The following is a 13,955-nucleotide window of genomic DNA, read 5'->3' on the forward strand; positions in this document are numbered from 1 at the left end:
AAAGGATGGAAGTGAAAAACAATAACAAAAATTAAAAAAAATTTTTAAATTCATTAAATATTGTAAGATCGACTTGCTACCGATGCTTTACCGCTGTCTGCAGCGCACACACTTGTGTTTTACGTACGCACAACATTTTCACGCAGTTAATGTTATGGAGCCAGTGGGTTGTGTAGAACCAGCCCGTACGTTGTCTGGCCAACGTGACGTCACACTTCGGTACTCTATAGTAATCTCTGTAGTACGGACGTGAGTCAGCGCTACCATGGCGCTACACAGCCGCGACCGGAAGCAATACACTGGCCACAAAGCGAGAGACAGTCGCAGTAAATACTGATCTTGAGTCGGTTTTCGGCAAAAATACCAGATTTTCACCGCTCATTATCTCAGTGTAGGAGCATCGTAGGAACAAGCGGTTTGTTTTATATTAACAAGGTAGGACAGCTGATCAATAATACCGCAAAGAATCGCCAAAATAAAACGACCAAAGTTTCTTAATTCGACTAATACCGCAACATGGTTTCACCATTTCACCGTTGTACGCTCTCCTTCTTTATACGCTCTGGATACTTACCCTCTGCACCAAACAGTTCTATGTAAAATATTTCATCATTCTCCGGTTCCTCGTCATCTCTCACAACGACACTAATGGCTCGCTCGTATACGCCAGCTGGGAATACTAGGAGGTCACCATCAATCGCCATGTAGTCCTGCAAATAAACGTGTTTTGTACAGACCATGTATGTCGCACACCTCTAATGCTTCACACCATACTCCAGACTATAATGTTCTCTGTGAATGGTATAAGATTACATATCTAGGAGAGGGAATCAATGCACTTTTTATCACCTCCGAATTAAGATTAACAGCGACAGATGTACTATAAGCATATTGACATGTGTTGCAAACACAGACCAAAATTCTCTCTTAACATTGCATCATTTATTAATTTACTGAACCAAAACAATATACCGTATTATTACGTGAAACTGCCCAGATGACAACGGGAATACGTGGACTTACCTGGTTCGCAATGGCTGTCCCAGGAATGGTGCGATATCTAATAGATGCAGGGTGTTCTATAGAGCCATTTCGCCGCACTGTGAACTGTACCACACCAGGTTCTTCTGCAAACTTGTTCACTGGATCTATAAGTTGTATTGGAAAAATAGTATTACTATATATTGGTATTATTATATTTATATTTATATTACCTTAGTAAGAATAGTACTTGTGTATATACGTGTGCATGTGTGCATGCATGTATGTACGTGTGCGTGCGTAGTTTCACAGTATTACTGTCACTCTACAGAAATGCTATGGTGTCCTTACATGTGTCTGCCCTGTAGAGATATAACCCCTAACACAGGGTTGACAACTTGTAGATCTCAACACAATCAATTGCAACATCTATATCACTCGATGCGACTTACCAGCAAAAAACACAGGGTCGTCATTCTTCTTGACGGTGAGCACAGCAGATGTAGGGGCTGTGAGGCGATACTCCATGCTTGCATCTGGCTCCTCTAGCACAATTGTGAAATTCTCATCATCCTCTGGGATCTACACACCCAACAACCAGTTGTAGTCACTGCACATCGTGTGTGTATCACTCACATATGTGTAGAAGATAGAGTATATTGCGTCATGACGGGTTTTTTGCTTGATTAGATGTCGTTGAGCAACAATATAACTTACTATTATATAAATGAAAGCAAAATGGTTCACCACTTTTAATTCCTCAGATCAATAATGGTCTGACAGACCAACAAATATGTCACACGTACCTCATCAGGGGCAGAGCTCAGGAGCATTGTGGCTGCTGACTGACCATCCTGGAAGCTAACAGTGCCATTCAGTGGTGTCACATCTGTATTCCCTTTAGGCAGTACGTGCCACTTCAGAGTGACTGGACTAAATTTGCCTCGATCTCGCATCACCGTAAATTCTGCACGTATGGTATTATTGCCTTTACTTTCTCCTGAAAAACACATAAATATCTATCTATGAAGTGCACACCCCGTGCGAAAAAATTACAATAAACTTTTAGGATACTGCCTAGAAGTAAAAGAATAATTCGTGCAGAAGCTCTTACCTAAGCTATAACAATATAATCTGTTAATATGCGGAAAAAAATGGAAAATTCCTATATAGCTATACACACCTATAGTATGGCGTAGAGCACTGGCATCGAAATGGAACATGCCATAAGGATCGTCATTTTTAGAAATGGTGATGTTAATAGCTGATTTTGGACCAATGTCGGACACCTTTTCCCCGTAGCTGATTAATTGCAGCACGTACTCCTCATCCAGCTAAAAACAGATAAAACACCAATTCTTCTCACGGCAATACACGTTCCCTCCTGTGCGATATTCAAGCAATTACGAGCTGCTATAGCATCTTCCTGAAGTGTTAATTATGCTTCAACTCTACTATCATTTTAACTGTAACCTTTGTAGACAGAGAAACAACTACAAAATTCATACTAAATATTCGGGCCCAACACTATGCATAATGAAAACTTATATTCTGTTTTACACACCTCTGGGATTCCATCTGGGACAGCAACGACAGTAGCTGTTTTGAACCTTTCTCCAGCTTCAAATTTCAACACGTTCGTTCCACCATAGAATTCCTCATCTGCTTCATTCTTCTGGTCTGAGCTGGGACTAATAAAGATCTGCACCTCTCGTTTCACCAGCATCCCACCTGACCTCTCTACTGCCACTTCTAGTGCTGGTCCATCTTCCTGTGATCCAACACACATGACAACCAATTCACAACCATAAAGCAATGTGGTGGTGTGATCAATGACTTTTTAAACCCACGAGAATATTAAGCTAGGGTATTCTTCCTTAGACAAAGAACTATATACAGTATTAACTATGATGAGATGCGTTTTGATCCAACATATGCACATGTGATAAACTAATCATCACATTACATGCAGCATATTAAAGTTAAGTGGGTTGTATAATCAATTATTCCAAAACAAGGTGGTGTTCCAGATTTCCACATTGAATCAGCTCATTATTATTATAAGCATTAGCATCATGCACACATTAGTTTATTACACACATGCAATTACCTCAAGCAGGTAGCTGAGATTCATAGCTGGAGAAAACTGAAATGAGCCACCAGGTGCATCGTTTTCACGCACGACAACCTTCACCTGCCTAGCATTCTCTCGTAGCTTCTGATTGGCTGGCTGTACACTTATGAGATTTACTGTAATTTCTTCATCTGTTTCAGGCACATTGTCCGGCATGATTTTTATGTTGATATATCCCATATTTGAACCTGTAATATCATGCTTTAAGTATAGTATGTTTTTGGGGAGATAACCACAAGCATGATTTATACACGTTGTTTGGGTGTAACACATTTACACTCATTTACTAACAGCATATTCTTTACATTGGATTTTTGCCCATTGTAGTTTTCATTGTGGCAATTACTAATCACACCAGTATGACTAGTGTAGCTAATAATGCCAAACCTGCATCAACAATTAACGCCACAGAACAGATACCTAGAAGGCCAATTTTTGCATATCCTTAAAGTGACCCATATACATAGGTTTGAATGCATATCTGTCACTACACATTTATCTCACATGTTATGACTGAATGTGTATGCTGATCAATTTGCCACTGAATAAAAAGCTCGTACATCACCTTACCAGATTTAATCAGTACAGTGCCATTTCTGTTGCCATTGTCCTTTGATGTACTGCGCCCATCCTTATCTTGTGAGCTATGAGAGCGCCACACAACATATGCGTCACCTGCTAATCCTTCTCTTGACACTTCCAGGGGGACCTTTCCAAGCAGAGTAAAATTTATTACCAGAAATTAGCAAAAAGTCTGCATGCACCAGTCTGTTAAACGAAATGAATATTTTGTGAGGTGATGTTGCAAACCAATTTTTGCATATTGCATTAGAGTAGTAACAGGGCCATATTTTGACTAGTGACAAATCTTGTTCAGTGAGTCTATCAGTGGTCACCATTGCTTAACATACCATCAAGGGCTTGTCATCCGGTTCATTAACATAAATTGTCTCTACTGATGTAAACCCTATTTCTCCATTGGCGAGGGCAGCAGGCACAGGAATTGATGCTCTATCTTTGTGACCGATTCGCGGACTTAGAGACCCAGGAACTGGAGGCACACCTGTATATAAAGACCTTATTTGTTTTATATTCATACAGTAATTACTCTACTATAAGTATGCAAATAATCTCAATGCAGAAGTATTCAGAATAAGCCATCTAGTCCTTGATTTGTAGTACTCTACACCCATTGCATTTCACCGAGCTTGATTAATAACACGTAAAATGTTATGAAACAAAAATGTGGTAAACTACATATTGAAACCGTTTTAAATGAACGTACGCGACGCTCTCGAGAGCGTGACATCAAATCTGCCACCAACACGCAGAAAAGCAGTGTCCATGATTGGAATTGTGAAGATTGTACTTGTCTGGCCATCGGCTAGCACAATAGGTGAAGCAGCATGGCAACCAGAGCATGCAAATGTACCTAGCACTCCTGCAATATTAAACAGACTTAGATGCAAATATCTAATTGCATATGGTATATTACTTATTAACGTTCAATTATATAGTTTTAATCGGATGTTATAGTAGACGAAAACGCATAGTTTATTCTGATTAACAGTTAGCATGCAAGCTATAGCTTGTTTTTGACAATGCCATGTTTATATTATGTCACACAAATATATTGTGATTGTGTTCTTTTTAAACGGACAACCTTACATAGAACTTCCATGCAAAGACAACAAGCATATTAAACATTTTATTTTTGCAACAATAAAGGCAATTTTGCAGATAAAAGGTTAACTTGACAAAAACTTACCAGATTCTGTTTTGTCCGTATTGTGGTCTGGGTAATAATCAGCCACAAAGTCGACAGAGATGTTCCCAAAGCTTCCACCACCTCTCACAAGCAGAAGTGACAGATGTCTCACTGTTGCAGCCTGTCATGATTAATATATAAAGAACTCTTACATCATACCATTATGCAATAGATGCCACCATGGCACTCAACAGGATATTCTCAGTACATAATTATCAACTGAAAATACTAATTACCGTGTTCAATGTTTGCAATGAGTTTGGCCCAAATTCCACCAGTCCATGGGCATCATCACTATCCAAGACAAACAGTGATGTCTCAGATGGGTTTTGAAGCCTAGCACCACCTGTTACACTTCCCGGCAACAGCCTCACGAGAAAATGCTCTGCTGGCTCTGGTTGACTGTCCTGATTAACGCTGAACCGTATTACTTTTTCCTTCTCGCCTACAACAAAAGTTATAATTTTATATGATGTTGTAAAGTGAATACATCAAGAATTTTCGGTCAGTGGTTAAAGAGACAAATCTAGTCTACAAAAATCTTCTTACACATAACAATGATTTCAGAGATAAGATTGAAGCTAGTGAAACCCTTCAATTCGCATAGTTAAGATAACAAATTAAAAATAATAAGAGCCTATAAATATTAGATGTAAACTTAACACATTCTGACCTTCATAGAACGTCAGCCTTCCTCCGGTCGGGTTCATGTCTGCACTGACTGGATCATTGTCGTTATCAGTTCTGATCACCTCCCACTGAACGGTCACTGTACCAAATGAGCCACCTCCGCGCAGAACAGTCAACTCGACGGACGGTGCGCTATCCTCGCTCACGGTCAGTGCTGGAGATTTACCGGTCACTGGCGACAGGAAACTCAGGACACCATTGTGATCATCATTGGATTTAATGATAACGTTCATCTTGCTGGGTTCCGCTATGACTGCATCTCCACCAGGATGGGATAGCATGACCTTGTATTATCAATTAAAAGCTTTCATTTAACAAAGTATCTAATCAAAAATTAATAGTAATGAAAATCGAGGTTTTTATGATGAAATTTTTCTTTCAATATCAGGCTTTAATTGCTGAAAAAGGTTAGCGACAAAAATTTGAGTTCATCGTAACACTGGAAAACTGTAGTAGTATCCTGGGGGCCGTTGTCAGAAACAAAATTAGTCTTAACATTAGTCTTAACATTAACTTCCACTCGTAAACCGTTGACAGAAACATCGTAATGTTACGAAAATGAAAAATCCTCGGAAATTTCCTCCTAACATTACGAGAGCCCAGACCCTCTCGTAACTTTAATATTAAGATGAAAATAACACATTTAGACTAAGAATTACAATTATAGTGATATTAGATTGTATATTAATGAGTAATATGGGTGTTTTTCTTGAAAAACACGTCACAAACATTAATTATCTACCGTCGTAAAACAAAACACAACATTTACAATTTGGCGTATGGCATTTGTTCTCGTTTTAAATACTTTTACACTGACCACGACTCTCGCGTCTCGTATTACAGTGTGAGAATTTGTCTTGTTGTGCAGAATAAATTCAAGACCGTGTCATTTTTCATCAAATAATATTTATATGTGGTTAGCCATCATAATATGCATAAATTATTGTGATGTACAATAAATGTGTATGAATTTGAATTTTGTGATCGATTCTCATCCAATCAGCAGCCAGGCTTGTGACATCAAATTATGAAGTTCCTGTTATCGTGAGTTTCCTAATAGCTGCGATGTGTTTCTGTCAACACTCCTCTCGTAACATTAACATTAGTCGTAAGTGTTATCTTAGCATTACCATTAGCATTAACTTTACGATGTTTCTGACAACGGCCCCCTAAGCATTATCATCTATTCCTACCTTGAAATTCTCTGCATTCTCTGGTATGTCATCTTTTAAAATGGTGACGCGAAATTTCTGACGCGTAACTCCGCCGCTGAACGTCAGGCTTTGGTTGCGTGCTATGTAATCAAGTCCTTCGTGCGCACTGCCTGCTATCACACTCAGTAAGACAGACGCACCGCCTTGCACGGGGCCGGTTGGAGTGACACCATCCATTTCCAGTCCTCTAAGAACGTCGATTTCGATATCGTGCGTTCCACCCAGCTCGTCAACAGCAAACGTAGACTGTGCAAACCGCAATGGAGCATCATTGGCGCTGATGATGATTGGCACTTCGGTCTTGTTGGCGGCAGGATTGATTGACGCACCACCGGACGCGGAGTTTAGTACGACGCGGAAGGTTTCGGTGTTCTCCGGAAGGTCGTCAGGTTGGACATACAGTGTGAGCAGCAAGTTCTTCTCCCCAGCACGAAACAAGATGCTACCCTGGGCGGGCGATATGTCGTCTGCCACATCCTCACTGCCATCTTCTGCAAACACCTACACCAAAACAAGATTCTACTTACAAACAAATTAACAGGAAAAAACCACAGACATAAAGGGACTGGGTACAAACAAGTCCAAGCCTATACTAGAGCTATAAAATTTTAAAAGGCAAATTAATATATACTCCATTTTATGTATGCTACCACGTGAAATATTGACAGAGATTGGGTTATTTCTTATATAGCACAACTTTAATCCCATATTTAATATCATAATTACTGCTCTGTTATTGTTCTAACAATGAACTTTATCTAACAATGAACAATTTACATCAAATAGAGTACTACGACTACTATACAACTACCGTACTCTTCTGATTAAATAATTGATTCGTTTGTTGCACAGTAGGGTTATGACTCAGAACACGGAATAACAAAACTGTTCGTTACCACGCTGCTATGACTAACTGCACACGCCGAACAGTCTCATTAATAAATTAAGGTAAAATCAATTGATGCTGATTACCGGTCAATGGAACACTGTACAAGTAAGACTACAATCCCGATTCTGGAGCAGGCTCGGCGTAAAAAGCACATACGTAGCACATGGCCTATGAAAATTGTACCTTTGTAAATTTTTTAAATTGCAATTTTGTACTCCACTACAATTTTTATTCTGCAGATAACACAAATAGATTATAGAGATTTATTAGAAATATTACAATGATATATGCAACTACCTTTGATATAGTACATAATACATATCATAATCTTGGTATTAAACATAATATATATATATATATATATATCAGAAGTAGATAATAGGGAATTCCCTATTATTTACTTCTGATATATATGTATATAGACCAATTATTAGTTTTGAAATTAATATATTTTTTTATAATGTTTAATATTCAGTACAAGTATACTCCCGTGGATATATCTATTACTGATCTATATAAACACACAGCCATGGAGAACTAGGTAAAAAGCCTGTACAATAGTATCGCATGATAGTAGCAATGTATCCATAGAGAGATTTGGCGCTTCACCTGAACTACCAGGTTCCATAGTAGGTCACATAGTTACACTCCACCTGTAAGCAACCTGGAGTCTGTATAACCTCATTAACTCAATGAGTTGAGTACTGTATATTGTAATTAATTCTACACCAACAGATCAATTATTGACACCACCACTACGATGCAATCACGTACTCCTGCTGCAGTGAATGACCCTCTTCATCCAACATGTTGTTTTGAGATACAGTTGCTTAGGGATGTAGTGCGTATTTATATTCTTAAATTTCTGCTTACTGCTTGCTAGAGGCGAAATGTTTCTTTGTGGAACAGCTATAAATTATCTACTTTTTGTAGAAACTACAAAACTCGAAAAATTTCCAATTCTAGAATGGTGTTTTGTTCTATTGGCGATATAGAATATAAATATGGCTTTTATGGCTTTATGGAATATAACCCAGTTGTATATTAAAGTTTCATTAAAAAATGTAATTTGTGACATGCTTAGTTATAGACACTAATAACGTAAGTGGATCAATCATGCATTACTTACAGTTATAAACTAAACAAAAATTATTGTAACACGTACGTTTGTTACACCAGAGTGTATTATATAATAGAATTTAGAATTTAGATATATATGTAAAGATATAGATGTACACAATATCTTACCTGGTAGTTCACAGTCACATTGTCAAATGTCCCTCCATCTCTCTGTACAGTGAACACTACAGGTGTAGGACCACTAGGACTCTCTGTCACTGTTACTGGATCAGTCTGTAATGGAAAAAGCCCATAAAAGAATAGTTAGATTAATTTAGTAATTAAAAAATATCCCATTATTGCAATGTTACGTTTATTAATCATTCATAAAGATATACTAATTAAACAATATATATAAAATAATAATATAACAGTTTTCACTATGAAATCACTAAAAATCTGCAATACTTCACAGAAAAATCAAGAAGTTACAGTAAGGAGAAAGGTACATGCCTGTAGGAACCTAAACTGCCCGTACGCATCATCACTGGCTCTAATTACAACAGTCCCTGAACTTGGCTCAACAACCTTTGCAATATTTCGCGGTGCTTGCGCTCTCAGTTCCACCCTGCATGAAAGATCATACATGTATAGAAACAACTGTAATGATAATGTGAAAAATAGTAAATCAAAATGCTCCTATAATGTAATGCATTAGGCAACAGGGAAATTAATAATAATTAATGACAATATTTAAGACACTATCATTAATTATTTGCATGATGCTGTAAGTGACATATAGCAGACAGTCTGCACATCATGGATGAGCAAAAAATGTGTGATAATTATTATAATATATATCTATTGTTCGAATCTCAAATACCAACAATTTAAAACACCTCTGCTCTCAATATATGACACACAGGGTATAGACGGAAGAGAAGGGGGGGGGATGGAAGAGATGACATACCGAAAGAAGACAACGGAGTTATTGATTCGATTATATTTATTTAGCACCATCAAACACATAAATATATATAATTTTTATAATAGTAAGTATAGTTTAGGCACAAGAGGAAGACATGAGGATAGAACAATGCTGAACAAATGAATGGGGAGGTAGAGCAGAGTGATGTGGGAAGTCAAGAAGGTGGAGGATGGGGAGATGCAGAGCAGGTAGAGAGTCTAACAACTAAGTACTATAACTCTATAAGACAGTGATTTATTTTGATAATTTGTGTATCAGTAAAAGCCACTACTAGAATGTATATCAAAACCTAATGTTTCTGATGCCTAGATAAATATGCAATGCATAAATGGGATGCAATGGGGGGAGCAATATGAAACTGCCCACGCTCAACTGTCCAGAATGGAAACCGCTTGTTGCATTTCCTGTGCGGGCAAGTTAGTTAGGCACGGGTCGTTGTCGTATAATGGCGTATAATATGTACCTGAGGTAACTATCTGATATGGTTAGGGTTAGGGTTAGGGTGTAGGCGTAGGCGACATACTTGCCGACACCTCGAGTACTACATATACGACAACGACCCCTTCAGCGTTAGTTAGGGCTCTGCAATGCCCTGTTAGTGAATACATATATATAGTACTATAGATCAAGCATGTTTAATTACACTGGCGTGTAACTCAAACGTTATATTATAGTATACAAAACTTTATAAACGTTCTAAAATAAGAGACTATGCTAAATACCTAAACTGTTCTTCCTTCTCAGGTATATGGTCATCAAATGGTGTAAAAGTAGCATGTTTTACAACAGGTCCAGATCCTTGATCAAATTCAACTACTTGGCTGGTGCCTGCAAAATCATTGCTTGCCGTCGCATTGGCAATCAACTGGAACGTAGATTGTAAGCATGCATCAGAGAACAATATATAAATCTTGTGCAACAAAATGCAATTGAAATTTCAATTCCATACACGAAATATGTACAACAAATAATACAACACTATAATCACGTAATTACGTTGACCAGCAATATATTCACATGTTATCTTATCAGGCACACAATAACCAAAGACATATTGTACTATGCACTAATCATATCACATTAATTAATAGGCTTCTCAGTTATGCTGAAAGGGTCTATATGTCTCCCTGGGTACGGTACTGCCGGAACGTACCCTGGGTACGGTCCGGTATACCAGAACGTACCCTGGTAACTATCTGATATGGTTAGGGTTAGGGTTAGGGTTATAGGGTTAGGGTTAGGGAGTAGGCGTAGGCGACTGAGACACTCCCTAGACTCGTTAGTGGAGTAGGCGAGGTACGGTCCGGCATATTAGATAGTAGGTCTACCAGGGTACGTTCCGGTATACCGGACCGTGCCCAGGGTACGTTCCGGCAGTACTCAGGGAGACGCCCCTGGCACCCTCAGTTACATAGACCCTGGCAGCCTTACAATTTTACATAGTACCCTGGCAGCCTCAGTTACAGGTACAATAATGTACAGCACAGTAGGCCTACAGTACAATAATGTAGGTACAGCTAGTACAGAGAACATTACTGTTATTAGGAGGTACCCTACTCTATTAGGTTACTTGATTCTTGGAAAATAATCATTCTGAATGATTACTCCAAGCTTGATTGTATCTACGGTACAGACAGAAATAATAACACGCAGGCAGTTTGCATATTTTGTCGCGCTTACCACAACAACGTAGAAAGGAGCCGAGTTTTCGCCAGCTTTTCTGACGGTGACGTTGAACTGCACGCCTTCATCTACGTAGAGTGGCACGGGGTCCAGACTCACAATCGCTTCGCCGGCACATGAGGTCAAAATAGCGCCTAGCAGGCACAATCCCGCCAACAACTTACAAGACATTGCTCACTGTATCATGCGTGTGTGCAAATGTCGTTGCCTGCAACCAAAATCACAAGGTAATAATAGGTTACAGCAACAGCTAGCAGACAGGTGTATTGATTATGAAAACAGGTAAACGCCGAAGAACTGCATGCATAGAAAACGCACAGTACTTCAGCGTTTCTAATCCCATTCAGTTCACGGAAAATCGCTTGAACGGCCAATAACAATGGCGTGGACGTCCATGCATTTCCAGAAAAATTAGGATGTCTAAGAAACCTATAATACATCTAGCTCTCATACCACAATGCTCATTACTTGCCGACCTCACTCACACCTCTCTCGTTCATCCACATTTACTCACATAGAAGAATATTAAACGGTCATACGTGGAAACACGCTGTCTCGCAGCCTAGCTGGTGGCCCTAGCTGGTGGCACGCACGCACGGCATTCTACGGCTCGCATTTTACCTCGTGATAGAAACGGTCCGTAAAGCTCATAATGTCTATGTCCCCCAGGGTACTGCCGGAACGTACCCTGGTCACTATTTGATATGGTTAGGGAATTAGGATTAGGGTTAGGGTCAGGGGCGCAGCTACGGGGGAGGCCTGGGGGGGGGGTTTTCACTACCAGTGGCGTAGCTAGGATTTTTTCAGCAGGGGGGCACTGGGGGGACCTTACATTTTTCGTCGGGGGGGGGGGGGGCACGAATATATAACTTTTCTTTGTATTATACTGTCTAAGGCATAGTTTTTTAATTCAATTTTTTTTTTATCAAGTCGCAGGAATTTTCAGTGGAGGGAGCACGTGGGTGACGAAATCGCCGTGGAAATCGCCATTGTCCACTCAATCGCCGCTCGATGTCACATCGCTCCGATTTTCATCTGGCCGATTTCATCGCATAATCAAAACTTTTGATATATTTATTATCGGTGTCCGATTTTGTCGCCCCGTACTTATTCATCGCCTATGTGTCCGGGGCCGGCGATAAAATGTTCCCGAATGCCCAATTCATCAGCAATCAGAGTTGTTCAACTGATACTGAGACGTAATAAGCGATGTTGCATGTAGTAATGTCATGTCATTAATACGCGATGCACGGCACGCGACACACCATGCAACGCACGCGTAACTTGCACACGCACCCAGCACTGCAGCGTGTAGCGTGGCCACAGCACACGCACGCAACGTACTACGTGCACATCAGCCACAGCGACGCACGCAAGCGTCTACGTGCACATGCATGCACGCGCACGCACGCACGTGTACCCTGCAGCACACACGAAAGCGACGCACGCACGCACACCTGCACACAACGAATGTACCGTGCATCACGCAGCAACTACGGCACGCACCGAACTGTACGGTCACAGTCCACTGCCGGCACGTACGCACGCAACTGCATGCAACGGCCAGGTGAACGTAGCACCACGCACGTGCAGGCACGTACGCACGCACGTGTACGTGCACACGCACGCATGCGCACCAGGTGAATCGTGCAGCACTCACCGCAGGCACAGCACCGTGTACGTCACAAGATTTGACCACGCACGTCCAACTCATGTACCAACGTGTAAGGTGCACACGCACAGCCACCTGCACCAGCACGAACAGCACGTGGTACGTACAATCACGGCACGCGCACGCACGCACGCAGCGCACGTTGCACGCACGTGTACTTTGCACACGACACGCACAGGCACGCACGCACGCACGCACGGCTCCTGCACGCACTGGCATGAACTGCAAGCAGCGTGTAACGTGCACACCACGCACCGGACGCACTCTACGCACATGCATGCACGACTTATCACGTGATCGGCGATTTTACATCGCGCTCGATTTAATCGCCTAGTGTTCCAGTCGCATTCGCGATGGGCGATAGAATGAGGGCGATTTGTCGCCCGATTTTATCGGCCCGATTTAATCGCCTAGGTGTCCCGGCCCTTTACTGCCATCCCACACATAACACGACACACGCCCGCCACTGATAAATTAATAAAAGAAAAGGAAAATAGATCATTCGCTCTGTGCGCACGCATTTCACCGCAACAACGCCAGCGAACGTCAGGTCCGCGAACAAAACAAGCAGGATATGGTGTTTGCGAGGCACCCTCCCACCATAGGACGATGAGTGATACTTGTCCCAGAGGCCAAGATGCCGCAGAGGAGGGCAAGCTTCAGCGCACGGTCGAGGCATCTCTGTAGGTATATTGGGCGTTGGTGATCTCGACCCATTCTGTTACAGCTCTTGAAACCTGCATGCAGCTCGTGAAGCTGCCTGTCTTGCGTTACGAAGTCAACAAGTAGCTGGTCAAGCAGCCAAACTGTCGTCGCAGCCGATCCAGCGATCGACCAGAACCAGCTGCCGTTGACCCTTCTCTCTCCCTTCTCTCTC

General features: G+C 41.0%; 1 protein-coding gene across 3 annotated transcripts in view; it reads right to left on the reverse strand.

Moving 5' to 3' along the window:
* The window catches only part of LOC106805788 (G-protein coupled receptor 98-like), a 41,880-nt gene that overhangs the window by 24,983 nt on the left and 2,942 nt on the right, over positions 1–13,955 (reverse strand). The window contains exons 1-19 of one of the 3 annotated variants that reach the window (XM_014807518.1): positions 11,921–11,990; positions 11,404–11,614; positions 10,446–10,588; positions 9,249–9,363; positions 8,925–9,029; positions 6,767–7,288; positions 5,557–5,857; positions 5,120–5,328; positions 4,884–5,004; positions 4,401–4,556; positions 4,027–4,178; positions 3,686–3,824; positions 3,092–3,303; positions 2,546–2,752; positions 2,165–2,315; positions 1,788–1,981; positions 1,434–1,563; positions 1,024–1,148; positions 575–710 (exon numbers count right to left, since the gene is read on the reverse strand). In XM_014807518.1, the coding sequence (XP_014663004.1) occupies positions 575–710; positions 1,024–1,148; positions 1,434–1,563; positions 1,788–1,981; positions 2,165–2,315; positions 2,546–2,752; positions 3,092–3,303; positions 3,686–3,824; positions 4,027–4,178; positions 4,401–4,556; positions 4,884–5,004; positions 5,120–5,328; positions 5,557–5,857; positions 6,767–7,288; positions 8,925–9,029; positions 9,249–9,363; positions 10,446–10,588; positions 11,404–11,577 (3,292 nt within the window). In that variant the 5' untranslated portion in view covers positions 11,578–11,614; positions 11,921–11,990. Of the gene's footprint in view, positions 1–574; positions 711–1,023; positions 1,149–1,433; positions 1,564–1,787; positions 1,982–2,164; positions 2,316–2,545; positions 2,753–3,091; positions 3,304–3,685; positions 3,825–4,026; positions 4,179–4,400; positions 4,557–4,883; positions 5,005–5,119; positions 5,329–5,556; positions 5,858–6,766; positions 7,289–8,924; positions 9,030–9,248; positions 9,364–10,445; positions 10,589–11,403; positions 11,615–11,859; positions 11,881–11,920; positions 11,991–13,955 lie in introns of those variants that run through there. The other 2 variants (XM_014807519.1, XM_014807516.1) reach the window with 2 other exon arrangements.

The sequence above is a fragment of the Priapulus caudatus genome, unplaced genomic scaffold, assembly GCF_000485595.1.
Source record: "Priapulus caudatus unplaced genomic scaffold, Priapulus_caudatus-5.0.1 Scaffold127, whole genome shotgun sequence".
NCBI classification, from domain to species: Eukaryota; Metazoa; Priapulida; class Priapulimorpha; order Priapulimorphida; family Priapulidae; genus Priapulus; species Priapulus caudatus.